Source organism: Micromys minutus, assembly GCF_963924665.1.
Source record: "Micromys minutus genome assembly, chromosome: 10".
NCBI lineage: Eukaryota > Metazoa > Chordata > Mammalia > Rodentia > Muridae > Micromys > Micromys minutus.
Window position 1 is genome coordinate 29,132,990 of NC_137979.1, and position 25,228 is coordinate 29,158,217.

Sequence of the window (25,228 nt, forward strand, 5' to 3'; positions counted from 1 at the left end):
GACCAGGACGGGAGGTGTCTGTCACGCCCCCAGGGAGTCACGTAGCTCTGCGGCATCTGCTGCTGCCTTATTTACTCCAGTTTGGACTGAGCTACTGTCGGTTGCTAATTAGACCAAAGTGAGCTGTGCCTGTGGCTCCGGCCGCTGACTGGCTGCGTATAGGTAAGGTCCTCGGTGAGGTGGAGATGCTCCGTCCCCGTTTGTCTGTCCCTGCTGTCCTTGCCCTGCTCCCTGGGACCCTAATTCCTCTGCTTTCTGTGGGCTTGAGACTCCAAGGCTCAGAAAAACCCTGCTTCTCTCCTTCCTCTTGTTCTCCTTCCCATTTCCAAGTCTTCTACCTCCAGGACTTCTTCATGGGGTCGATGTATCCCATCCAGAGCATTTTAATCACCGTCCATTTCTGGTCCTTCTAGGCTTGTCCCCAGGAGGAGTATCAGGACTGGTTAGCCTGTATCACCATTACGCATCTCACCTCTCCCAGGTCTCCTTCTTGCTTTTCCTGCATCTTTCCCTCTTTCCCATAATCCATCCATTCAACCTTAATTCCTCCCCTCTGGATTCCTACTAGGAGTCTGAGTTGTGGGGAACCAAGCCTCCCTATTTCCTGTGCCTCTTGCATATGAGAGAATGCAATCCCTTTCCTGTCCTCTCATGTATGTTAATACTGCTAGCCTCTTTCCTACCATACTTGCAGCCCCTGGGATCAATCTCCAACATAGGTAGTGAGTAGGCGTAGCATAGACAGGTTTTCCTTGTGGCTGGGGCTGTTACCTGTACCACTGCTACTCTCTGACTTCCCCCCTGCCTTCCACTAGACTTGGGGAAGTATGCTGTAGGTTAAATGTCTCATTCACAAATCTCCAGAAAAAGTGATTTTCCCCCATAGGGACCCTTTTGAAGAAAAGAAAGGGGAAGCAGGAAACAGAACAGGTTTTGTATTTACCTCAGGAAGGGGCCAGATTCAGTGAAAGAGGAGCTGGCATTCTCCACCTGGCAACCATTTCCGTTTCCAGGAAGACCTGTGGCTTCAGGGCTGCCATTTCCCATCCCCCACGCCGCATCTCTCCTGGAGTTGGGAAGGGTGCCCACCAGGAACAAAAGGAGATGTGGGAACTAGGGCCTGACTCTGTTAGCTGTCAAAGAGATTGATACCACTTTGATGCCCAGGCCCCAGACCAAAGGCCGCTATTCTGCTCCTAGCCCTGTGCTGGGAAGCCTGTTTGGTTAGGAGAGGAAGCAGAAGGTAGCTGGGGTCTAGAGCTTATGTCTTGTCTCCATTCCAGACAATTGTCACCATGCCCCACTCATACCCAGCCCTTTCTGCTGAGCAGAAGAAGGAGTTGTCGGATATTGCTCTACAGATTGTGGCCCCAGGCAAGGGCATTCTGGCTGCAGATGAGTCCGTAGGTAAGTGGGAGCCTGTGGCCAGGGTTGAGGAGAGGTTGCCAGGGAGTCCTAGCCAAAGAACAAGTCTGTTTCCCTTTTGCTTGCTTCTAGGCAGCATGGCCAAAAGGCTGAGCCAAATCGGGGTAGAGAACACTGAGGAGAACCGCCGGCTGTACCGCCAGGTCCTATTCAGTGCGGATGACCGTGTGAAAAAGTGCATTGGGGGGGTCATCTTCTTCCATGAGACACTCTACCAGAAAGATGACAATGGTGTCCCCTTTGTCCGCACCATCCAGGATAAGGGCATTCTCGTAGGCATCAAGGTACACAGTCCCTGGCCATGCCTGGGGGTTAGGTGTGGAAATTGGTGTATATTAAGAGGGGTGACAGGCCAGCCCCCCTATGTATGTTTCTCTTGCAGGTTGACAAGGGTGTAGTGCCTCTAGCTGGGACTGATGGGGAAACCACCACTCAAGGTACATGGTGGGTGGGTACAGGGGTGGGGCGGACATATTGATGCTGGCAAGACAGGGGCAGGGTGGTGAGGCCGGCACTGTGTTTTCAGGGCTGGATGGACTCTTGGAACGCTGTGCTCAGTATAAGAAGGATGGTGCTGATTTTGCCAAATGGCGCTGTGTACTGAAGATCAGTGATCGCACACCCTCGGCACTGGCCATACTGGAGAATGCCAATGTGCTGGCCCGCTATGCCAGCATCTGCCAGCAGGTGTGTGCTGGGGTTTGGATGAGTGCCCTGGACCTGGTGGAGATGTGCTTTCAGAGCGTTCTCCCATCCTTTCTTCTACTTCTCCCAGTTAACCTTGCTCTTGCTTTCAGAATGGTATCGTGCCTATTGTGGAGCCTGAGATCCTGCCTGATGGAGACCATGACCTCAAACGTTGCCAGTATGTTACAGAGAAGGTAAGACCACAGCTGAGCTCAAACATGACCAGGACAGCCTCATCCTTGCTAAGATCCTGGCACATTCTCAAGGATCTTTGCTGATTCCAAAACAGGCTTCAGAGCGTAAGCCCATGTGAAGCCCTTGGTTTCCTGTACCCACTTACCCATGGGTGGAAAGCACGATGCCCTAGGCAGTAGTCCCAGCCCTACATAAACCTCCCCTGCTCCCCAGGTCCTAGCTGCTGTGTACAAGGCCCTGAGTGATCATCATGTATACCTGGAAGGGACTCTGCTCAAGCCCAACATGGTGACCCCTGGCCATGCCTGTCCCATCAAATATAGCCCAGAAGAGATTGCCATGGCAACTGTCACTGCCCTTCGTCGTACTGTGCCCCCAGCTGTCCCAGGTACCAAATTGCTCCTTTCCCTTCAGGTCTGACTTCAGGTGCTCCTGTGACACTGGGATTCTTTACCCTGGACAAAACAGAGAATGATCAGTCAGTCTTCTCCTTCTTTCTACTCCAGGGGTGACCTTCCTGTCTGGGGGTCAGAGTGAAGAGGAGGCATCACTCAACCTCAATGCCATCAACCGCTGCCCACTTCCCCGGCCCTGGGCCCTCACTTTCTCCTATGGACGTGCCCTTCAGGCATCTGCACTCAATGCCTGGAGAGGACAAAGGGATAACGCTGGGGCTGCTACTGAGGAGTTTATCAAGCGGGCAGAGGTAGGGAGCTAGAGGTGATGATGGGGGGGGGGGGGGATTGTGTGAACCAACCAGAGTTCCCAAACTGGGCAGCATTCCACATCTGTGGTCTGGTTCAGTCTGCTCATCTAATCCCATTCCATTTTGCAGATGAATGGGCTTGCAGCCCAGGGCAAATATGAAGGCAGTGGAGATGGTGGAGCGGCAGCACAGTCCCTCTACGTGGCCAACCATGCCTACTGAGGCATGTTTACTCGACCCACAGCCCTTGGCCTAGCAATGCACACCCCGTTTAACTTATAGTCACAGCCAGGGCCAAATAGCCATGCAGAACAGAGATAGCTTCATCTAGCACCAAGCCATCTCACATCCCACAATGCCTCACATCGCTGTACCAGAGACCACAGGATTGGAGGGTAGAGAGGCCCGCCTATGTCTGAAGATGGGGGAACTTTCTAGAAGTCAGAACAGAACCTTTCCCCTGTTTCCACCAGCCCTTACAGTTTCCCTTGATGGTGTAGTTTGTCCCTGGGCTCTGCTTGCTGACCTTCTCTCTTGGGGTCGGGGATGTGAACCCTGGCCCTGACTCATGTTCTGAGGACATAGCAAATAAATGGGAGCAAAACACAGCGCGCCATTCTGTCTGTCTACCTGTCTGTCTGTTGCACACACCAAAGTCTACTTCCGTGTGTGTGATCTCTTGCTGGTTCTATCTCAGAGCTCTTAGACGGTGGTTGCAGTGAGGTGAGATCTGAGTTTTTCTGGGCTTCAAGTTTGTGGAGGAAGGGTTCACCTGGTTCACCATCCCCAGCTCGGGCTCCTACCTGCTGATCTCCAAAGTTGGAGTTATAGGAGGGTGGAAGGGGAGGTACAGGTCTACTGACACATCAAAGGATACTGGACTGCAGCTCCAGCTCAATGAGAAACTCCCGGAACAGATTTTGTGCAAGGCTCAAAGGGAGTCAAGAGGACAATCTCAGAAGAATGTGCACTTAGGCCTTGTAGAGAAGGGATTCATCCTATCCTCTGGACAAAGAACTGATAGGGCTTTGTGCTGAATGATCACCACTGGGCTAGAGTGTGAGGCAGGGTGACACTAGACTGGTGTGAACTGGGAAAATCACTGATGCCCTGCTCTGTGTGGCCTGACCTCAGCAGTTTCTGTGTGCTTCTGTCAGGCACCGTTCTTCTAACCACTATTATGTGCATTTAACACAGCTCTGTAAAGAAGGTACTGTTGTCCTTTACATAGGAGGTTCAAAGAGAGGCTGAATGGCTGTTCAGTTAGGATTTGAACTAGAGGCATTACTATACAGAGTCTGTGCTCAGGAATTTCACTCAAATTGGAACCAATTTTTAAATCCTAGAAGCTGGACATGGTGACCTGTGCCTATAGTCTTGGCTACTTGGGATGCCAAGGTATTGGCATTAGGAACAAGATCACTTTAAACCTCTGTATCATATAGGGAGAACTGTCTCAACACTAACTAAAATAGAATTAATCACATAGTAGCCAATCATGCTAAAAAGTTACCGTTTTGTCAGTCCTGTCTTTAAGCTTTGAAGAGCTGGTGTGCTGGTGTTCTGAGGAGACTTATGTTAGAGATGACATTAGAAGGCTTTTTGGAAGTCAGTTTTTTTTTTTGTTTTGTTTTGAAGATTTATTTATTTTGTGTATATGAGTACACTGTAGCTGTCTTCAGACACACCAGAAGAAGGCATCAGATCATTACAGATGGTTGTGAGCCACCATGTGTTTGCCGGGATTTGAATTCAGGACCTCTGGAAGATCAGTCTTAACCTCTGAGCCATCTCTCCAGCCTGAAAGACAGGTTCTTGATAAGCTTGGTTTCATTTAAGTGAATATTTCCCTTCCGCTGAGCACGATGGTGTATGCATGTAATCCCCTACACTGGAGAAGCTGGGGCAGGGGCTCTCCCAGAGTCCGAGGGCAAGCCTGGGTTACACAGCGAGTCTCCCCTTCTCACTAAATTGGCGTTGTAGAGCCAAACAGAGTCGAGTTCGCTTCAGGAAAGCCAGGTTCTAGCTTGAGAGTACAGCCGAATGGATACCCGCTCGTAGGCTCCGCCTGCTCACTCGCGTGCGTCAGCAGTGTCGCTCGCGATTGGCAGCGGTCGCGCTCCGTAGTCCCGCCCCCTCATTCTGGAGTTTCCGATTGGAGAAAGCTCATGAAGCCCGGTGACCTGGGCAGCCGGAAGGGAGCATGGCGGCCGCTGGAGCTGCCGCTACGGACCTAGGTGCGGTGGGTTTCAGGTGGAGGGCGCAGCCGGGAGGTCTTGGGGGGCGGAATGTGTGGGTGGAGCGCGAGAAGCCTGACAGCTCCCTCCAGCCTGGGATTGGGGGCCCGCCACGCGGGAGCGGCTTGCTCGGGGTTCCCGGCCGCCCGCACTCCTTCGCGATCTCGGTGTGGCGGGCATCGCACCCAGGTTCCCGCACCTTAGTCGGCCCTCTGTGCTCTCAGAGGTGGTCCGGGGCAAGCGTGCGGCCCTTTTCTTCGCCGCGGTGGCCATCCTTCTGGGACTGCCGCTCTGGTGGAAGACGACGGAGACCTACCGTGCCCAGTTGCCTTACTCAGAGATCAGTGGGCTGAATGCTCTGCAGGTGAGACTGGGTGGGAAGGACGGGGTTGGGGGACATCCCACCTGTAGGATGCAGACATTGCTAAAGGCCCCGATGCCCCTCATCCTTCGCGCAGCTTCGGCTCATGGTGCCAGTCACAGTTGTGTTTACTCGGGACTCTGTGCCCCTGGACGATCAGGAGAAGCTACCTTTCGTCGTTGTGCATGAGCGAGAGATCCCTCTGAAATGTGAGTTCCCTTGGGAGGTGTCAGGGCTGCTTTTTCCATCTGAGCCGGACCCAAAACGCAGAGCTGGATTAGGAAGAGGGTGGGCATCTCATAACTTACTTTAAAATGTTTTATTACATCTATTTAGTGTGTGCGCGCACATGTATGTATGTGTAGATGTGAGTGTGCTGTGGAGCATCATGTGGAGGTCAGACCACTCGCGGGTCATTTTTCCTCCCACAGTGCCTTTACTCACTGAGCTATCTCCTTGCACACACACCACACCCCCATCCCCGCCGCCACCAAATACCAAGAGAAAAGGGCTTTGGAGTGAACAGTGTTCCCCTGGTTTTTGTTTTGTGTGTGTGTGATAAATAATTATAGTACTTCAAAGATAGATTTCTTTAGCTTGTGTGAAAGAGAGGAGAGAGAGGAAAGAGAGGAAGAGCAAGTGAACATGTATGCACACTTGTGTGCATGCGAATATGGAAACCCAAGGCAGTATTGGTTGTCTTCCTCTGTTGCTTTCCACCTTACTTAAAAAAAAAAAAAAAAGATTTATTTTATGTATGTGAGTGCTCTGTTGCTGTCTTCAGACACACCAGATTCCATTACAGATGGTGTGAGTCACCATGTGGTTGCTGGGAATTGAACTCAGCACCTCTGGAAGAGCAGTCAGTGTTCTTAACTGCTGAGTTGTCTCTACAGCCCTCCACCTTTTTAATGCAGGGTTGCTCACTAACCCTGAATGATCTTAGAATCCCTAAATCTCCGGACCTTATGCAGCAGTCCTGTCCACATATCCATATCCAATGCTTTTACACGTCTTTTATAATTTTCTTTTATTTGCTGTATTTTTGTTTGCTTGTTTCTTGAGGTAGTATCTCTCTGTGTAGCCCCTGATCAGCCAGATTGGCTGCCTAGGGAGTCCCCTGCCTCTGAGGCACTGTGCCCCACATCTGGCTTTTATGTGGAAACGGGGACATGAGCTCAGATCTTTATGTTTGTTCAGCACATTCTTAATCCACCGAATCATCTCTGCAGCCCACTTCTGAATTTTTTAGGCTTCGTTTTCCTTGCTTGCTACATTGGTCAGGACCTTCACAGAGGACAACATTAAGGACCCTTACCGAGGGTCTGGGGAGACGGCTCAGTGGTTAAGAGCACTGACTGCTCTTCCAGAGGTCCTGAGTTCAAATCCCAGCAACCACGTGGGGGCTCACAACCATCTGTAATGAGATCTGATGCCCTCTTCTGGTGTGTCTGAAGACAGCTACAGTGTACTTATATATAATAAATAAATAAATAAATAAATCTTTAAAGGACCCTTACTGATAGAGTAGATAGCAGGCAACCTTGTTTCATTACTAACTTACTGAGTTGTCCCTGGTCTCTGCTTTTCTCAGTGTTCATTGACTGGTTGCTTGGGGACAGCAGTTGGAATGACCGTATAGTTTTTTTCTCCTCGACCCAAGCAATATAATGTACATTGAAATAAAGTCCCTAGCTTGGGAATTTCTGGCTAGGGGGCCAGTGAGCTCACAGGCAGAGGCAGGAGCTGGGGCAGGAGCTCTGTTATCTTTGCGGAAATGATTGCAGTGGCTGCTGTCCCTTCCTGGTGCATGCTCTTTCTCTGGCGAGCTACCCTGCTGTGCTCGGTGCTGCAGCTGCTCAGCTGGGTGGGTTCATCAGGTCCCTTCATGTGTTCTCGCTTCCAGACAAAATGAAAATCAAGTGCCGATTCCAGAAGGCCTACCGGAGAGCTTTGGAACACGAGGAGGAGGCACTGTCACTGGGCAGTGTGCATGGTATGACAGTTTTGATGAGATGCCCTGTTTTTCTTCCGGTCTCCTGTGCTGGCTAGTTTTTTGACAACTTGGCACAAGCTGGAGTTATCTGAAAGGAAGGAAATTCAATTGAGAAAATGCCTCCATAAGATTCAACTGTAAGGATTTTTCTTATTAGTGATTGATGGGGAAGGGCCCAGCCCATTGTGGGTGCTGCCATCCCTGGGTTCGTGGTCCTGGGTTCTATAAGAACGCAGTCTGAGCAAGCCATGAGGAGCAAGCCAGTAAGCAGCACTCCTCCACGGCCTCTGCACCAGCTCCTGTCTCCAGGTTCCTGCCCTGTTTGAGTTTCTGCTCTGACTTCCCTCAGGGATGGACTTGGAAGTATAAACTGAAATAAGCCCTTTTCTCCTCAGATTGCTTTGGTCATGGTGTCTCATCACAGCAGTAGTGTAACCCTAACTGGGACATCTAAGTGTGATTCCCTTGCTGTGTCTTAACCACTGAAGCTTCTCTTAGAAAGCTGAACTTGAGATGCCTTGGGGTTCAGCCAAGTCATCCTGTGGTCAGAGAGGTGGACCGGCTTGCTCAAGCCTGCTACTGCATTTGCTGAGTGTGAGGGAGGGCTGGCTTGAGCACCCTGGGGACCTGGGAAAGCTGGAATAATGTTTCTTCTGGTGTATCACTACTGTTATCCCCAGAGGCCGAAGCCATGTTAGCTGAGCCGGAGAAGCAAGCAGAAGGCTCCCTAACTGTGTATGTGATCTCGGAACAGTCCTCCCTTCTTCCCCAGGTAGGGTGAACAGAGCCACTGGTGACTTGCCTTTCCTGTCAGCTTCTCCTCTCCCAAACCACCTTCTTAAGGAGCGCTGCCTGTAACTCCCACCTGCTACCAGTGGGGTTATTTACTCACAATCGTTTGGGTGTTTCTAACCCAAGACCAATGTGTGGTCAAAGTGCTAGTCACCGTTTTAGAGACAAGAGTCTCATGTAATCAGGGCAAACTATATACTTCAAAACACAGCAAATCTAACAAAAAAAAAAAAAAAAAAAAGGGAGAGAGAGAGAGAGAGAGAGAGAGAGAGGGAGAGAGAGAGAGAGGGAGAGAGAGAGAGAGACAGAGAAAGTGTGACTGGGTAGTGGAGGTGCACACCATGAATTTAAATCCTCAAGGAGGCAGAGGCAGGTGGATCTTTTTGAGTTCAAGGCCAGTCCTGGTCTACAGAATGAGTTCCAGGACAGCCAGGACTACAGAGAAAAACTCTGTCTTTGGAGGGGAGGGGATGAAAAACAAAAAACAGCTCACTACAAGTCTAGAGAGGGGTGCAGCCTTTTAGTTGACGGCAATAGAACAGCTTCCTTAAGATAGGAGCCAGAGCTGGGCTTACATAATGGTGCATGCTTATAATGCCATCAGCTGGAAAGCTGAGGCAGGAGAATCTCAAATGTTAGCCTGGGTTATATCAAGAGGCTATCTCAGAAGAGAGAGATAGAGAGAATGGGAAACAAATACCTTTGTGCTTTCTCCACTGAGCCATGGCGTTCCATCCCTCTGTAACTGCGCAGGACATGATGAGTTACATTGGGCCTGAGAGGACAGCAGTTGTACGGGGGATGATCCACCGGGAAGCCTTCAACATCATTGGCCGTCGCATAATCCAAGTAGCCCAGGCCATGTCTTTGACAGAGGATGTGCTTGCTGCTGCTCTGGCTGACCACCTCCCTGAGGACAAGTGGAGCTCTGATAAGAGGCGGCCGCTCAAGTCCAGCTTAGGTAGGGCTTTGTTTTTGAAAGAGAGAAGAAAAAGAATCAGGTGAAATATCAGGGAAGTCCATGAAAACTGCTTATTTTTCCTTTTGTTTCCATTTTCAATTATTTTTTTTTTTTAGATTTATTTATTTTATGAGTTTGAGTGTATTGTCTGCATGTGTGTATGTGTACAGTGTGCATGCTTGGAGGTCAGAAGAGGGTGTCAGATCCCCTGTAACTGGAGTTAAAATGGTTGTGATGCTACCATATGGGTGCTGGGAATTGAACCTGGGTCTTTTGCAAGAGCAACAAATACTTTAAAGCTCTTCTCTCATCTTTCTTTCCTTCCTTCTACCTTCCTTCCTTCCTTCCTTCCTTCCTTCCTTTCTTTCTTTCTTTCTTCTCTTTTCTTTTTTTTTTTTTTTTGAGACAGGATTTCTCTGTGTATCCCTGGTTGTCCCAGAACTCACTTTGTAGACCAGGCTGGCCTCAAGCTCAGAGATGCACCTGCCTCTGCCTCCTGAGTGCTGGGATCAGAGGTGTGTGCATCACTGCTTGGCTCCATTTTTCTCCTTAACGCACTCAGTAGTGTTTCTTTTTTTTTTTCCTTTTCTTTTAAGATGTATTTATTTATTATATCTAAGTACACTGTAGCTGTTTTGAGACACACTAGAAGAGAGTATCTGATCTTATTACAGATGGTTGTGAACCACCATGTGGTTGCTGGGATTTGAACTCAGGACCTCTGGAAGAGCAGTCAGTGTGCTTAACCACTGAGCCATCTCTTGAGCCTCTCAGTAGAGTTCCTTATCTCTCTTCTGTCCTCTCTTTAGTTCATCAATGGCATCCCTATCCCTCCCAGATGACATGGGGTACAGGCTGCCTCTCTCTTTGAGGTACTTCTGAATGCCATGACTCTTCTTTCTATAGGCTATGAAATCACTTTCAGTTTACTCAACCCAGACCCCAAGTCCCATGATGTCCACTGGGACATCGAGGGAGCTGTCCAGCGCTATGTGCAGCCTTTCCTGAACCGCCTCAGTGCCGCAGGCAATTTCTCTGTGGACTCTCAGGTAAGACCAGTCATTTCAAAGCCGATGCATATTTAGTGTTTATGTGGGCATCTGCTCTCCTTTTCTTAGAGCGTGATGATTTGCTTGTGTAGCTATGTGTGAGCAGGTACGGGTGTGTAGCTTGTGGGAAGCACTGTGTACACCTGTTTATGTCCGTCAGTCCATTGGTCCCTTAAGGGCAGGTTCCAGTGTCCTTCTTTTCTTGGTGTCCAGCTCAGGGAGTTTCACCAGCGTGGCTTAACAAAGCTATGTTCCAACAACTTACTTAGCAATTGTACCTAGATATTAAAGCCATCAGCCACCCCTAAGGAAGATGAATGAATGAATGAATGAATGAATGAATACCACAAAGAACCCTGGTCACTTTCAGTATCAATCCTGTCCTTGTAGGAAAGATGTGGGTGACTTTGGATCAGGTCCTGCTAGTGGAATTGGTTGTCTCTGAAGAGTGGACTCTATTGGGTCTTGTGGGCCCAATCTTTGTTTGTTCCCTTCTTTGGCTGTCTGGAAACCTGGTAAAATAATTGGTTTTCTAAGTATGTATTTAATGCGTTAGCTTTACCCTGAATCTGTTATTTTCTTTCATACATGTATTTTATCTGAGCCTTGACTTTGTCTCGTATATTTTGCTTGTCCTGAGTGTATCTTCACACAGTACCTCCTCTCTTAGAGAAAGTAGACTCTAGATCCGTGTGCTGAATAGTCTACTCCCCCTTTGCTCCACAGATCCTTTACTATGCCATGTTGGGAGTGAACCCCCGCTTTGACCCAGCCTCCTCCAGCTACTTCTTGGCTATGCACAGCCTCCCCCATGTCATCAACCCAGTGGAGTCCCGGCTGGGTGAGTTCCTGAGCAGGCCTTCTGTCAGGCCAGCGTGAGGGTGGAAGTGACTGTGTGCTTTGATGGTTTCTGGTTTGGATTGGACTGGAAAGGTTTAGTGTCTGTCTGTTTCTTCCCCTCCCCTTTCTCCTTCCTTCTTTCCCTCTCTCTCCCCCTCTCCCCACCCCTGCTACTCCACCTCTTCCTCTTTCATCTTTCCCTTAGGTTGTTTGAGGCAGAATCTCATGTACCTTATAAAGGTAGAAGCTTTATTTTGTTTTGGATTTTTGAGATGGGATCTCATTTAGCCTAGGCTAGCTTCTAGCTTACTGTGTAGGCAAGGATGGCCTTGAATTCCTGATCTGGTGCTACCTCCCAGTGCTTATAGTCATGTGCCCACCACACCCAGCTTTAAAAAAAAAACACTAATTTTTCTTCCCCGGTACTGGGGATCAGACTCAGGGTGTTGTGCATACCAATACCAGGCAGTATCATTGAGCTATGGCTCCAGCCTTTGAAAGCAGAATTTGATTTTCTTTTTTTAAATAATGTATTTATTTTTATTTTATGTACATAAATGTTCTGCCTATATGTATGTATGTCTGTGTGAGGATGTAAAATGCCTCACACAGACAGTTGTGAGCTACTATATGGGTGTTGGGAATTAAACCTGGATTTTCTGGAAGAGTAGCCAGTGCTCTTAACTGCCGAGACATCTCTCCAACTTTTTTCTAACATTGATTTATTTATTTACTCATTCATTCATTCATTCAGTGTGCATTTTGGGGCCTGCTGTGCTCTGCATGTGGAGGTCACTGTACCACTTGCAAGAGTCCATCCTCTCTTTCCATTATGTAGGTCATGGGGTCAGACTCAGGTCACCAGGCTTGTTGGCAAGCACCTTTACCCACTGAGCCATCTTGCCAGCCCACAGGGCAGAACTTGAATGGACAGCTGTGCTCACTGAATGAGGGAAACCTGGAACCCAGGATTATAATCTTTCATCTGGAGGGAAGGAGCCTAGCGGGAGTGTGGCCAAGAACTGTCCTGAGTCCTACCAGCCAGAGAGAGGCTGAGCCTGGATTATGCTGCAGGAATCACTTGGTGTTCTAACTCCTTCTTTGTACCACAGGGTCCAGCGCTGCCTCCCTGTACCCTGTGCTCAACTTTCTACTCTACGTGCCTGAGCTCGCTCATTCCCCGCTGTACATTCAGGACAAGGATGGAGCTCCAGTGGCCACTAATGCTTTCCACAGTCCCCGCTGGGGTGGCATTATGGTAATAGTCACCCTGTGCAGGCCTCAGTCTGTATTATTTCAAGAAAACTCCTGTGAGATTGTCGGGGCGGGGGCAGGGTGCATCTGTGCCCCTGTGGGGAGGAGCATGCACCAGGCAGGTGACAGTATTGTGACCCTTTGGGCTTACCAATTTACACCGGTCTATCTTAGCTCTTCGCTTCCCTGGAGGAGTTCTCCATGGTGGGACCCTCTCTGGGCCATGGATAGGAATTCTAAAACGGGATGAGTATTTGGAATTTCACAGGACGTTTGAGGGGCGGGCAGAATAATGTACTTAAAGCTTCTTTAATACATGGGTACTCAAAACAAAACAAAAAAGTTCCATATGCCCCTGGGATTGATACCAGAAGCCATATCTGCCTCTTCTTTCATGGCCTCTGGGTCCTAAGCAGAGATGGGCATGGTTCTGTGTGGTGCTGAGGTAACCTCCTTCTCCATTCTCAGGTATACAATGTTGATCCTAAAATCTATAATGCTTCGGAGCTGCCAGTGAGAGTTGAGGTGGACATGGTGCAGGTGATGGAGGTGTTCCTGGCTCAGCTGAGGTAAACTCCTGCACGATCCCCTAGGGCTGTGGCTACAGGCAGCATGGCTGCTGTCTTTGAGTATAGATGGGCAGCAAGGCAAAATGGACTCTCACCTGGTGGGGCTGTGGCTGTCCTTAGGTCCCCAGCAGGACCAAGAAAAATTTCCAAGTGTCCTCTCTAAGAAGGATGAGCAGCTGCAAATCTTGCCTTCAGAGAACTAGGGCCAGCTCTCCAGGGTGCTTACAGTGATGGTTTTATTTTGTTATTTTCCCTTTCTTTTTGAGACAGGGTCTCACCGTATAGCCCTGGTTGGCCTAGAACTTACTATGTAGACCAGGCTGGCCTAGAAATCAAAGAGATCTGCCTCACAAGTGCTGGAATCAAAGGCATACACTATCATCATACATGGCCTTGTTTTTTCATTGTTAATTTATTTTATTTTATTTTTTACTTTATGTGTATGGATGGTTTGCCTGCATGTATGCCTGGTACCCCCAGAGACCAGAGGAGGGCTTTGGATCCTCTGGAACTAGAGTTACCGATAGTTGTGAGCCATCGGGTGGATGCTGGAAAAACCCAATTCCTCTGGAGGAACAGCCAGCATGCTCTGGTTTTTTTTTTTTTTTTAAGAAAATCACTGTTAATTTTGTGCTAACCCCCTGAATTGAGGGTGGTCACCTGACATTCTATGTTGAAGATGCTAAGGAGGCGTCCGGGCTAAATAGGAGTGTATTCTGATGATTGGCAGTACCTTTAAGCACACACGCCTTGTCAAAGGGGGACCTATCATGCCTGTCCCATGGAGTCCATTTGCTCAAAGAAAGGGTGCAAAGAGGGACTAAACTAAGTTGGGGCTCCCAGAAACACTTCAACCACAGCTCCCTCTTCAGAGAAGAACTTGGAACTCCATCGTGGAAATGGGAGAGACATGGTTAAGGCGGGGTTTGAAGATCTGGGTTGTTTGCCGCTGCTGATCTTTCCCTTCCCTCACCCCACCCCCACCCCAGTGGTTCTCAGTAAAACTGAGTGACTGGATCTTAGTGTTGGCACACCTGTCCACAGCAACCTTGCTCTTCCTGTGCCATTTCCACAGGCTGCTCTTTGGGATTGCTCAGCCCCAGGTGCCGCCAAAATGCCTGCTTTCAGGACCAAAGAGTGAGGGGCTCATGACGTGGGAGCTGGACCGGTTGCTGTGGGCTCGTTCAGTGGAGAACCTGGCCACAGCCACCACTACCCTCACCTCCCTGGCCCAGCTTCTGGGCAAGATCAGCAACATTGTCATCAAGGATGATGTGGCTTCTGAGGTAAATGGGCCAGGAAGGGATGGGCCAGGGTACTTGGGAGCATGTCATCCTTAAATAAATACCTCAGGCTTCCTCTGGAAGCCATGCCAGCTCCCTAGTGGGAGCGTAGGTGGGGACAAATGAAAGTTTCATGCTGACCTGACCCTCAGAAGATAAACAATAGCCACGGTGTTGTATTTTTTTTTAACTTAACTTCCACATACCTTGGGTGGAGTCCGGGAAACAGAGGGTACTGAGAGGCCAGGACCCTTCTCCTGCCCCACACCTAGAACATATGGCTAACCCCCCTCCCTCACCCTTCTAGGTATATAGGGCTGTGGCTGCAGTCCAGAAGGCAGCAGAGGCGTTAGCCCTTGGGCACCTGTCATCCGCCTTTGCTGCCAGCCAGGAAGCTGTGACCTCCTCCGAGCGCGCCTTTTTTGACCCCTCACTCCTCCACCTCCTGTATTTCCCCGACGACCAAAAGTTTGCTATCTACATCCCCCTTTTCCTGCCTATGGCTGTACCCATCCTCCTGTCTCTGGTCAGGATCATCCTGGAAACTCACAAGTCTTGGAAAAAGCCTGAGAAGACAGACTGATCTGGGCAGCATGTCAGAGGGAGCCCTGTCCATTACTCTGGGAGGCCTTGGGCAGAGAGGCCAAGGAGGGTCTGCTGGTGATGACTTGCCTGCACGCTCGCCCATTGGCTCTCCACGGATGCCACTCCACAGTGGGCTCATCTTCCCTTCCCTTCCTGGTCCACTGGTTGGTCCCCCACGCCGCTCAGAAGGCTGTCTTCTGGATCACCATATCTGGCTCGAACTTAAAAGCCTTTGCCTGCCTACCTCTGGACAGCCTGTCAGCACAGGCTACGTATGCTCTGAGAGGTGAATTTAGGGGAATCCTTCCGTTGAATTGTAGCCCTATCCACTCCACTTCTGAGACCATCTCCCTCCTTCCTCAGCTTTCTGACTGGTGTTACCCATTGGGGACAGCCTGGTCTAGGAGGCAGTGGCTTAGGACCTGCTTCTGCCTGTGGCTAAGGTTCCCCTCTACTTTTTCAGAGAGATAGTGTGGAACAGGAGAAAACATTTCTGACTTGGATCCCAACAGGCCTGAATCAGACTCTGGCTTCAGCACTTACTGACTAGAGAGCATTTGATAAGCCGCTCCTCTCTGAGCCGGAGGTTTTCATCTGTGGGAAAGCAGTGGTGATATCTCCCTCAGAAGGGGATTGGATTAAATGTGATAAGCGTGTAAAAGTGTTCTGTATATTGGGCTCTTTTAAAAACATACATTAGGCTATTAATAAACATTGGTTGAATATGAGTCGATGTGATGTATGAACATAACTGTTTTTGGGTAAGAAGCAGACTGATCTGCTTTAGCTTACAGTCCCCCATGTTCTTCCTGCCTCACTGCCCTGAGCAGCCCAGGGGTGGCTTGACGCCTGGGCTGTGGTGCCTGAATGTCCAGGGTGCTAGAAGCAGCCTTTTATCGGGAGTTCTTGGGGGAGTAGCTTGAGCCAGGGACAGCTCTGGGATAGTAACTCAGTTCAACAAAGGAAAATACTGGATACTGGCAGCAAGGAGCAGTGTGCTAGTGCTGGGTGTAATGAGGGAGAGTATCTCTGCTTTCATAGAGCTGACCTTTGAGGAGGAAGGGTTAGGGAGCAAACAAATAACTTCACTTAATGTATTACAAAAACTAAACATTAAAAAAACTAAAACAGGGCTGGTTTGCTGGAAATTGAGAGGAAGTACTTTAGAACTGGGTGGGTGTGGAAGGTTAAGATTTGGGCTGAAGTCTGGACAAAGCTATCAGGGAAAGACCTTGAGGCTGGAACCCAGAGAGAAAGAAGAGAGGTATTCAGGATCTACATTGTCAAAAAGTTCACAAGGACCCCCAGGATTCTGGCTGCACCGCCCGGAGACGCCAGACGGTAGGCGGGGCATGTGTGACCCGCCTCCTGTGGGCGTGACCAAGGCGGGACGGCACCTGGGGCCCGGCCGGGGGTGGGGCGGCGGACGCTCCCCCTTCCCCTGGCTCCAGCCGGCGCAAGCAGCGGCGGCAGTGGCAGCGGGCGAGGATCTGTGGCCCCGCGAGGCTATGAAGGTGAAGAAGGGCGGCGGCGGGACCGGGCCGGGGGCGGAGCCCGTTCCTGGGGCCTCGAACCGGAGCGTGGAGCCCACGCGGGAGCCTGGGGCGGAAGCCGAGTCCGGGTCCGAGTCGGAGCCGGAGCCAGGCCCGGGGCCCAGGCTGGGGCCGCTGCAGGGCAAGCAGCCCATCGGGCCCGAGGACGTGCTGGGGCTGCAGCGGATCACGGGCGGTGAGCACCGGCGAGGGAGCGCCCCCGCGGGCTGGAGGGAGAGCGCGGGAGGGGGCCCACGAGACTCAGAGTCCTGCCCCCACTCCTCCCCCACGCAATGCCCCTCCTCTGTGACCCCTTACTCTCTCTGCCTCCAAGCCTGAAATCTCTATGCTCTTTTCCCTTGGTCTCTTGATGCGCCCCTCCTCTCCTTGTAGTGGCTTCTTTTCACCCCACTCCTTCTTTTTCAAGGGCCCACCCCTTTTCCCATGGTGGAGGTGGGGCAGCAGCTGCATCTGTAACCCTTTCCCCTGTGGAGTCTTCGGAACCCTTTGAGGCTGCTCACAAGAGTGGAGTGTGCCTCATTGCATTCTGTCTTCAGTTGCCACCTCAGGCTAGGTGGAGGCAAGGAAAACCCACAGGCTCCCAGACCGTTATTGCCCTCACCCTGATTCCCCGATGAAGGCTGAGGCCATACTTTGCCCAGGAACGTTACTGATCAGTGTGCTTCCGTATGTTGGCTGTGGGCCGTGTCATGGAAGCAAGTGCGTGCTCCCCAAGCCAAGACTTGTTCTTTTTCCAGGGCTCTCTCATCAAGGGAAGCCTAGTCTCTACTAGAGCTGAGTTTCTGAGCTGTGCTGTCTGGATCAGAATCCCAGAGTTTGCCCTGTAATTGTCTGTGTGACCTTGGGAATGCAATTCTCATTGCAGGAGCATGTTTTTTTCCATCTGTAAAATGGGAACAAGAACAATGTTACCTCTCTCAAGGTTATTGTGAAAATAAAGCCAGTCTTCTGATTTTGGACAATGCTTGGCATGCTATGCATGCTGTCAACAGGGCTCCTTTATCAGCAGTGTTGGAAGCTACACAGGACTGTTCAGAGTGGCTTCCTGCAGGCAGATAAGTGAGCATTCAGGGCAAAGGCAGACATCACCACAGACAGTGAACAAGGACTAGTCTTCTAGCAAAAGGTTGGCTGAGCCTTGAGGAATGGACGTATTTGGAGAGACAGTGGGTCGTTACCTTGGGTGGGTCACCAGCAACCCGCTCTGGCTCCATTTGTGATCTTTCTATTGGATGGATATAGGTGCTAGTGTGGAATGGAAGTAAGCCCTCTAGCCACAAGAGCCACAGAGCCCAGTACTCCCAGACAGCTGTGGAGGGGACCAGGATGACAGGCTTGAGCTTGTACATCTGGGTCCCTGGGGGCCTCCCTCCTTCCAGGGCTAGGCAGCAGCATTCTTGGCTAGGCCTCCACAGCACTTGCTCCCTTGGCCAAGCAGGCATCGGTGGAGGGAGGGGCCTCGACCAGGCTGATGTTGAAGCCAGTGGGCTGCATTTTGTAACAGCAGCTCTTACAGCTTAGCTTCGCTGTAGGTTCACTTGCCTCAGGCCTGGGTAACTGGAGGCTTATTTTACAAGAAGGAAGCTTCCCGGTGAAGTCACAGCATATGTCTCCCAATCAGGAGGAAATAAACAGCCTGTAGAGGATGAACAAAGACAGGTGCCTCCTGAGAGCCCTTCCCTGTGCAGCATTTGAAAACAGGGTTCCAGGCCTCTCCACCTTGCCTGCTATCCTGTGACCCTAATCTCATAGGTCTGAGGTTTGCTGTTCCTGGATTACCAGGTCCTGAATCCAGCTTAGGAAGCTATTTGTGGCTACAAGGAAGAGAGCAGGTGGGTTCTGAGCCACTCTGCTCCGTTACTCTGGTCTGACCTTGGGTCCTAGCCCTGGGTTTTCTTGGCTGAGGAGAGGAAGTGGCTGCCTTCCTAGGCAGCCCCGATCCTCACTCCTTGTAAGGACAGAGAGGCCCACAAGTTGAGTTTGCAGTGTAAGAGACCAAGTTCGGAGTGTGAGAGGTTGTTCCCAGTGAGAGGAGGGGGTCCTAGGCTGGGCCTACAGTAAGAAAGGAGGCTTTTCCTGGGGGTGAGGCAACTAGGATCCTGCTTCCAGTTCTGCCCCATCTTCTCCTTTTGCTCCGGCAGCATCTTTCTGTATCTTTATCTCAGACCTCAGCTCCAAGGTGCCAGAGGGGCTGTCAGGAGGGCTTCCTGGAAGGGGCTGCTCTCCCATCACCCCCCCCCAACCCCGCTTGGGGGAGGAGACAGGCCTAAGGAAGAGAGAATGGCTTTATATTCACTTCCTTTTTCAACCACAGAGGACTAGGGGGTGGCCCAGGGGCCTGGAGGGTGACTTCCCGGCCTCTGTAGGTCAGCGGGGAGGATGTGGTACGTTGCAGGCTGGCAGCACCCAAGCCTCCACAGCATTTTTCTTCACCTTCCTAGTTCTTGCCAGGGCCTCCCCCAGGACTTGATGTAAGGTTTATGAAGCAGGAAGATCAGGAGTTCAAGGCCACATCTGCCACATAGTGAATTTGAGGTTAGCCTAGGCTACATGGAGCCCTGGCTTAAAAACAGTGGTAAAGGGTTAGACCATGAACTCCCTTATACAGTGCTTAGCTCTCCTGGTTTTCTTCTGAGCCCAGGACTCTTTTGTCCTCATCCCTGCTGTACCTGCTGTGCCCACCACACCCTTTCTGCCATGGTTTGTGTTCTTTCCTCTAAAGACCAGAGAGCACTACTTATTCCTGAGGGCGGCCCAGGGCCAAGGCTGGAAAGATGACCTCTAAGGATTCCCTCTGTTTGCTAAGACTTCCTCCCATTGGGAGATCAGCAGAGGATCTATTGAGCAAAGCCGGCCCCTTCTGTCCCAGTAGCCTGGGCTTCCTAGCTTGAGTAAGCAGAGCTCCCATAAGCTGCTTAAGAGAGCTGGGCTAGCATAAGCTGCTTACAGTGGGAGGAGGGGCCAGGGGCAAGAGAACAGGGAAGGGGTACCAACCTGCCCCAATACAGTCCATGCAAGGGAAAGTTCCCCTCAAGATCATCCCTGCCTGATGCATCTAGATGTCATGCCCCAGGGGTGTGTGTGGTGGGGGTGGGGCACACTCTGAGGAAAAACTGTAACTCTCCTCCCCCAAGAGGCAGAGCTGCATGCTCCCTTTGTCAGGAAGTCCCCCTCGTGCTGGAAGCTTCCACTAGGCAGAAGGTCTAGTTGTCCAAAGGATGCATGCCAACCTTGCAAAGCTGAGGTTGGAATAAGGAAGGATTACCAAGAGGGTGGGAGGGTAGGTATGGTGGAGGTGACTTCCCTTACCTGATCCTGAGGCCACTCGGAGGGGGCTGTTCATCCCTGACTAGGCCTCCATTAGCAAAATTCTGTCCCTTGCACTGTGGGGACTTCTCCAAGACAGGCGGCATAATTCTCTTACTGGAGGGAAATGGCCAGAGGGATTATTGCAGCAAGCCATAGGGGTCCCACCGAAACTGAATTGACAACGGGTGTTTTGGGGTTCCCTGTTTGCTCAGCTGCCTGTCTCCCATAGACTACCTGTGCTCCCCTGAGGAAAATATCTACAAGATTGACTTCGTCAGGTTCAAGATCCGGGACATGGACTCAGGGACTGTTCTTTTTGAAATCAAGAAGCCCCCTGTTTCGGGTGAGTGGGATTGTACACCATTGAGAGGAAGAGGCGGCCAAGCACAGTGGGCTGTCTAGGTTGTTTGAGCCACAGCAAGGTCAGAGCAGAGTCCAGGCTTGGACTCTATCATACTCAGGTGTCTGTGGGCAGACAGGCCTCTTCTTTTTCTGCCACTGTTCTCAGGGTGGACATCTTGGGAGCACTGTCTTGTTTAAGTACTGGTCAGCCTGCCCTCTGCTGGCCTCCCTAGGAACTGCAGCCCCTAAGACCTCCCATAATCCTATGCACATCCTGTGGCTCTGGGAACCCCTGAAAACCGGTGACTTGTTTGACCTAGAACCCTATGGGTTCCACTCTTCAACAAAAGTGTGCCCGAATCTTCTGAAGAGTTTGGAAACGTTTGAACAGCGGTCCTCGGGGGAGGGTGGAGTAGGCAAAGGCCCCAGCCTGAAGCCCACTGAGCCCAGCTGGGGTACATTGCAGAACGGTTGCCCATCAACCGGCGGGACCTGGACCCCAATGCAGGGCGCTTTGTTCGCTACCAGTTCACACCTGCCTTCCTCCGCCTAAGGCAGGTGGGAGCCACGTGAGTCACTGGGCTGGGATGAGGGCTGGGGGCGAGTGTGAGGGTGGGAACAGCCCTTCCAGAACCTCTCAGTGGTGGTCCTCCTGGAGCCTTGGAGCCTGGAGTCCCTTGGCTGGCTGGCTGGCTGGTTGGTGTGAAGGCTACTCTCAGCCCCGACCGCCTCTCTTAACTCAGGGTGGAGTTCACAGTGGGAGACAAGCCAGTCAACAACTTCCGCATGATTGAGAGGCACTACTTTCGAAACCAGCTCCTCAAAAGCTTCGACTTCCACTTTGGCTTCTGCATCCCCAGCAGCAAGAACACCTGTGAGCACATCTATGACTTCCCTCCTCTCTCTGAGGAGCTAAGTGAGTGGGGGATGTGTCCAACCCAGGCTCAGGGTCGGGAGGTGGGGGTGGTACCTGGCACTACTCCCATGTCACTAGGAGGCAAACAGGCTCAGAGAGTTCCCCAGCCTCTCTGAAGCAGTTCATCTGTCCCTGCCTCCCTCTGTCCCAGTTCTGAAGTCCCTACAGGGTCTGGCTCAGGTCCTGACCTTTGCCCTGGATGGACCTCTCTTGCAGTCAGTGAGATGATTCGTCATCCATATGAGACACAGTCTGACAGCTTCTACTTCGTGGATGACCGGCTGGTGATGCATAACAAGGCAGACTATTCCTACAGTGGGGCACCCTGACCCCCAACACTGGACCCTGCGCTGTGACCTCTCCAACATCATCTCCATGTGGGGATGGCTCCAGTGGCTCTGGACCCTGAGTCAGTCTTGAGAGGAAAGGTGACCAGCATCCCTAGGCGAGCCTCTGAAGCTTGTGGGAGGGGCAGCAGGGGAAAGCTGTCTGTCCTCATGTTCAGGAAGGCTTCCTGCAAGAGGAAGACTTCTGGATTCTTCACTAGGTCCACTGAGCCTGAGTTTCAGAGTAGTGTCCCCTTCTTGACTGTGACTAGATCAGGTTAGGGATCCATTCCCTGTCCCTTGGCCACCACCTCCATGCTATTTATAGTTGTCAGTTCACAGACAAAGATCCACAGTGGGTACCCTGGTCTCAGCCCTGGCCTCCTCCATTGGGGGGGCCAAGAAACTGCCCGAGGTGCAAGAGGGGTGGGTCCAGATTGCAGCCTGTAGGACCTGGACAAAAATGTATATAGTTTTCAATAAACCTTTTCTGTTCTTGGCTTTGGCCAGCCTGTGTGTCTGTAGGGAAAGGTGGGGGTGGAGTGGAGTGGGAGGGGTTTGTGTTAGCTACTCATGACAAAAGTATATGAGAAAATCAACTTAAAAGATTTGCTTTTAGTTCAGAGGTTTCAGTCCATGGCTGACACATGGCCCTGTCACTGTGGACCTCTGGGGAGGCAGAACATTATGCTAGGGAAAGTGTGCTGAGACGGAACTGCTCCCAGGGAGCAGAAGCAGAGGGGAAGACAGACACACGCGCGCACACACACACAGAGGAGTATATGAATGTATCAAGAACAAGCGAGTCCTTGCAACATTTGGTCATATCACCCATCCAGGCCCTTATGGTCACAGTATTGCCACTGGCTGGGCACCTAAGTCTTTGAGGGGAATGCTTATGTTCAACCATACTGATGAGAATACAAAGCCCCATTCCCAGTGCATCTGGCCAGCGGGTCTTCCTGGCCTCGTATTCTCAACATCTAAGTGAGTATTTAGGACATAGTTCAAGCCAGGATTCCTCCTATGATGGAGACCCAGGGTCTGGGAGGGGAAGCTTTGGTATAAAGGTATACTTGGCAGAGCAGAGGCTGGAACAAAGACCAGCTCGGGATGGGGAAGGAAGAGATACAGGGAGGTGGCTTTGCTTTCCACTTCCTCTGACCCCTAGAGGCCACTCCTAAGTGTGCTCCCAGCCCTCATCAGAGGAGAGCAGGACTTTGGCTAGGCCTAGAGCCATCTCCCTGCTCTTAGCTGCCTTGCAACATTCTCAGCCTGGCCAGTCCTGTGCATAATATTTCTGTTAGCCTCTAACCCTACCCAGACCCCTCTTTTAGTGGAGGGAATTCAAGAACTGAAGGAGGAGGAGACTAGTTTAGGGTTAGCAGCCTGATGTTGCAGATTCTCTTTCCCACATACCTAATGCCAGTCTACCCCCCAGGCTGAGCAACCCCATCCCTGGGAGGCCCAGAATGCCAGGCTGTGGAGCTCTGACTGAAGGCCAGGATCTCTACTAAACTTCGGGAAGTCTATTTGTATGTGTACGTATCTCCAGTGTAGGTGGGGTGCATGTCTGTAAAGGACAAAGGTCAACACTTTGTCTTCCTCAAACATTCTTTACCCGACTCTGCCCCAGCCCCACCGCTCTGGAATTACCCAGCATATCAGCTTACAACAGCCTAACTCCATTTCCAGAGCATTCAATGCTCTCTGGGATACACATGCAGACAAAACAACCCCCCCCACACACACAAAATAAGTAAATATATATTTTTAAAAATCAGGTCCTCTTGCTTGAATGGCAAACATTGTACTGTCTCCAGACCCTTCACCTGAGAACCTGAGAACTTCTTTGTGTGCATATATGTGCTGTATGTGTACCTGTGTATGTTTGTATGTGGTTATTATATCCATGGGTGTGGAAGCCAGAGGCTGATAACTGGTGCCTTCCTAGCTGCTTTCCACTTTACTTACTGAAGGGTCTGGATGAGCCGGGAGCTCACTGATCTATTTGACTAATCTAGCTAGCCAACTTGCCTTGGAGACCCTGTCTCTACATCCCACAAACTGGGAGGCTATGTGGATACTGGGAATCTGAGCTCCAGGCTTCGTGTTTGTGTGGTACTTTATCCACTGAACTGTCTCAGCTCCCCTGCTTAAGGTTTGTAAAGAGGTGGATTCTCAAAGCTGGTGGATAATTGGATGAGGGACCAGTAGAAGGGGAGGCAACAAGACTATGCTTAGCTGTAGCCTGGGAGTGGGGGTACCATCACTGATTTGGAGGATTCAGGTTGCATAAGGGTGAAGGTTATCAGGATATCAAGAGCTCATGGATACAGTATGGGATAGAACAAATGTCCTGGAAGCAATGACCAAGAGACAGAAAGTTTGGTCCTGAGAATAGGAAGGGAATTAAGGCTGGTGTTGGTGATTGCTGGAGGTCATGGGTCCTTTGGGAATTGCAAAAGTTGTGTGGTAACTGCAATTATAAGGTTCTCAACTGACACTGGAGAGTCAGTGAGAGGGAAGTGTGGTAAGAATTTTGGATTCTTAAAACACACACACACACACACACACAGAGAGAGAGAGAGAGAGAGAGAGAGAGAGAGAGAGAGAGAGAGAGAGAGAGATAGGAATGTGGTTTCATTTTAATCCCAGGTGTGGGGATGTGGGGGCTGCTTCAGATTGTCCACAGCAGCTGACTATGATTCACCTCATGCTCTAACAAGGGTGTGGCTTTGTCAGCTGCAGATAGTTTCTCAATTGCGTGACATTTGGAATTTTGGGGACTTCAGAGGGTAGATAAATGCTAGAGCCCCAAGAGGTGGGATGGAGTGTTGGTTGGTTGGTGAGTTGTTGGTTGCTGTTGGTTGTGATTTGTTAAGTAGTTGTGCACAAAGAAAAGACAACAAGAAAAAATTAGATAATCCTGACAGTAGTCTAGGATCAATCTTGCCCCAAGGAACTGGCTAATCATCAGGAAGTAGTCTAGTAATAGCATCGGCCCCTTTCCAGCCTTGGCTGTATTCAGGGATCTCCTTTCTCTCTGTCCTTTTTTTTCTCTCTGATCTAGTTTTGGGAGGGTGAAAGCATTGAAGAAAAGAGGTAGAGAAGGGTGAAAGAAAGAAGAACCCACAAAGTAGCAAAGATCAGCAACAGGGAAAGGAACAGATACCAAATGAAGCCACTGTCCCTGCCCCCTAACTGAAGTCTCTAAATGAAAGTGAGACCCTGGGTATCCTGGTTCTGACTAGATTTATGTCAACCTGACATAAGTTCGAGTTATCTGAAAAGAGGGAATCTCAATTGAGAAAATGTCTCAATAAATCCGGCTGTATGGTATTTTCTTAATTAGTGATTGATGGGGAAGGGCCCAGACCATTGTGGGTGGTGCCATCTCTGGGCCGGTGGTCCTGGGTTCTATAAGAAAGCAGGCTGAGCAAGCCATGGGGAGCAGCAGCACCTCTCCGTGGACTCTGCATTAGCACCTGCCTTTATGTTTCTGCCCTGTTTGAGTTCCTCTTCAGTGTAGAAGTATAAGACTCAGATAAACTCTTTCCTCCCCAAGTTGCTTTGGTCATGGTGTTTCATTACAGCATTAATAATTCTACCTGGGATGCTGGGGGAGGTCAGGATTTGAGAACAGGGTAAGAGGGAAACTCACCATGGAGAGAGTAGCTGCCTGTTTTGAGTCAAACCCAGAGTCTTGGGTATCTTAGGCAAGTGCTCCACCACTGAGCTGTATCCTCAGGGGAGAGTGTGGCACATGAAATCCAGACCTCAGAAACCCTTGGTGGCCACAAAAGTGGTGAAGGCATGAGGCAAGAGTCTGTAATTAGTCT

The 25,228-nt window shown here is 50.6% G+C and overlaps 3 protein-coding genes across 4 annotated transcripts; all 3 read left to right on the top strand.

Moving 5' to 3' along the window:
• The first annotated feature begins 55 nt into the window (after nucleotides 1-55).
• ALDOC (aldolase, fructose-bisphosphate C) lies at nucleotides 56-3,518 on the top strand. The gene is made up of 9 exons (XM_080924366.1): nucleotides 56-162; nucleotides 1,284-1,407; nucleotides 1,498-1,709; nucleotides 1,808-1,862; nucleotides 1,952-2,112; nucleotides 2,223-2,306; nucleotides 2,521-2,695; nucleotides 2,814-3,013; nucleotides 3,143-3,518. The coding sequence occupies exons 2-9, from the start codon at nucleotides 1,296-1,298 to the stop codon at nucleotides 3,233-3,235; spliced, it is 1,092 nt and encodes a 363-aa protein (XP_080780492.1). The 5' UTR covers nucleotides 56-162; nucleotides 1,284-1,295; the 3' UTR covers nucleotides 3,236-3,518.
• A 1,686-nt stretch (nucleotides 3,519-5,204) lies between these two features.
• Nucleotides 5,205-15,655, top strand: PIGS (phosphatidylinositol glycan anchor biosynthesis class S). The gene is made up of 12 exons (XM_080924263.1): nucleotides 5,205-5,250; nucleotides 5,475-5,614; nucleotides 5,709-5,820; nucleotides 7,518-7,607; nucleotides 8,288-8,379; nucleotides 9,153-9,360; nucleotides 10,267-10,409; nucleotides 11,136-11,250; nucleotides 12,362-12,507; nucleotides 12,972-13,072; nucleotides 14,148-14,358; nucleotides 14,663-15,655. Exons 1-12 carry the CDS (start codon nucleotides 5,217-5,219, stop codon nucleotides 14,936-14,938), a joined length of 1,668 nt encoding a protein of 555 aa, XP_080780389.1. The 5' UTR covers nucleotides 5,205-5,216; the 3' UTR covers nucleotides 14,939-15,655.
• A 761-nt stretch (nucleotides 15,656-16,416) lies between these two features.
• Nucleotides 16,417-21,887, top strand: UNC119 (unc-119 lipid binding chaperone). Of its 2 annotated transcripts, none has more exons than XM_080922779.1 (5): nucleotides 16,417-16,668; nucleotides 20,032-20,145; nucleotides 20,611-20,713; nucleotides 20,888-21,060; nucleotides 21,277-21,887. In XM_080922779.1, the coding sequence occupies exons 1-5, from the start codon at nucleotides 16,449-16,451 to the stop codon at nucleotides 21,387-21,389; spliced, it is 723 nt and encodes a 240-aa protein (XP_080778905.1). In that variant the 5' UTR covers nucleotides 16,417-16,448; the 3' UTR covers nucleotides 21,390-21,887. The 2 variants fall into 2 exon arrangements, with proteins under 2 accessions (XP_080778905.1, XP_080778906.1); XM_080922780.1 differs by having other exon boundaries at nucleotides 20,888-21,018.
• The last annotated feature ends 3,341 nt before the right edge of the window (nucleotides 21,888-25,228 follow it).

Bases quoted from the DNA above. Each gene is read 5' to 3' on its own strand.
- PIGS (XM_080924263.1), top strand. From the start codon at position 5,217: ATGGCGGCCGCTGGAGCTGCCGCTACGGACCTAG. The intron at 7,608-8,287 runs GTATGACAGTTT...TGTTATCCCCAG, and splicing joins GTCACTGGGCAGTGTGCATG to AGGCCGAAGCCATGTTAGCT. The intron at 11,251-12,361 runs GTGAGTTCCTGA...TTTGTACCACAG, and splicing joins CCCAGTGGAGTCCCGGCTGG to GGTCCAGCGCTGCCTCCCTG.
- ALDOC (XM_080924366.1), top strand. From the start codon at position 1,296: ATGCCCCACTCATACCCAGCCCTTTCTGCTGAGCAGAAGAAGGAGTTG. The intron at 2,307-2,520 runs GTAAGACCACAG...CCTGCTCCCCAG, and splicing joins GCCAGTATGTTACAGAGAAG to GTCCTAGCTGCTGTGTACAA. The intron at 3,014-3,142 runs GTAGGGAGCTAG...TCCATTTTGCAG, and splicing joins AGTTTATCAAGCGGGCAGAG to ATGAATGGGCTTGCAGCCCA.
- UNC119 (XM_080922779.1), top strand. From the start codon at position 16,449: ATGAAGGTGAAGAAGGGCGGCGGCGGGACCGGGCCGGGGGCGGAGCCC. The intron at 16,669-20,031 runs GTGAGCACCGGC...TGTCTCCCATAG, and splicing joins GCTGCAGCGGATCACGGGCG to ACTACCTGTGCTCCCCTGAG. The intron at 21,061-21,276 runs GTGAGTGGGGGA...CCTCTCTTGCAG, and splicing joins TCCTCTCTCTGAGGAGCTAA to TCAGTGAGATGATTCGTCAT.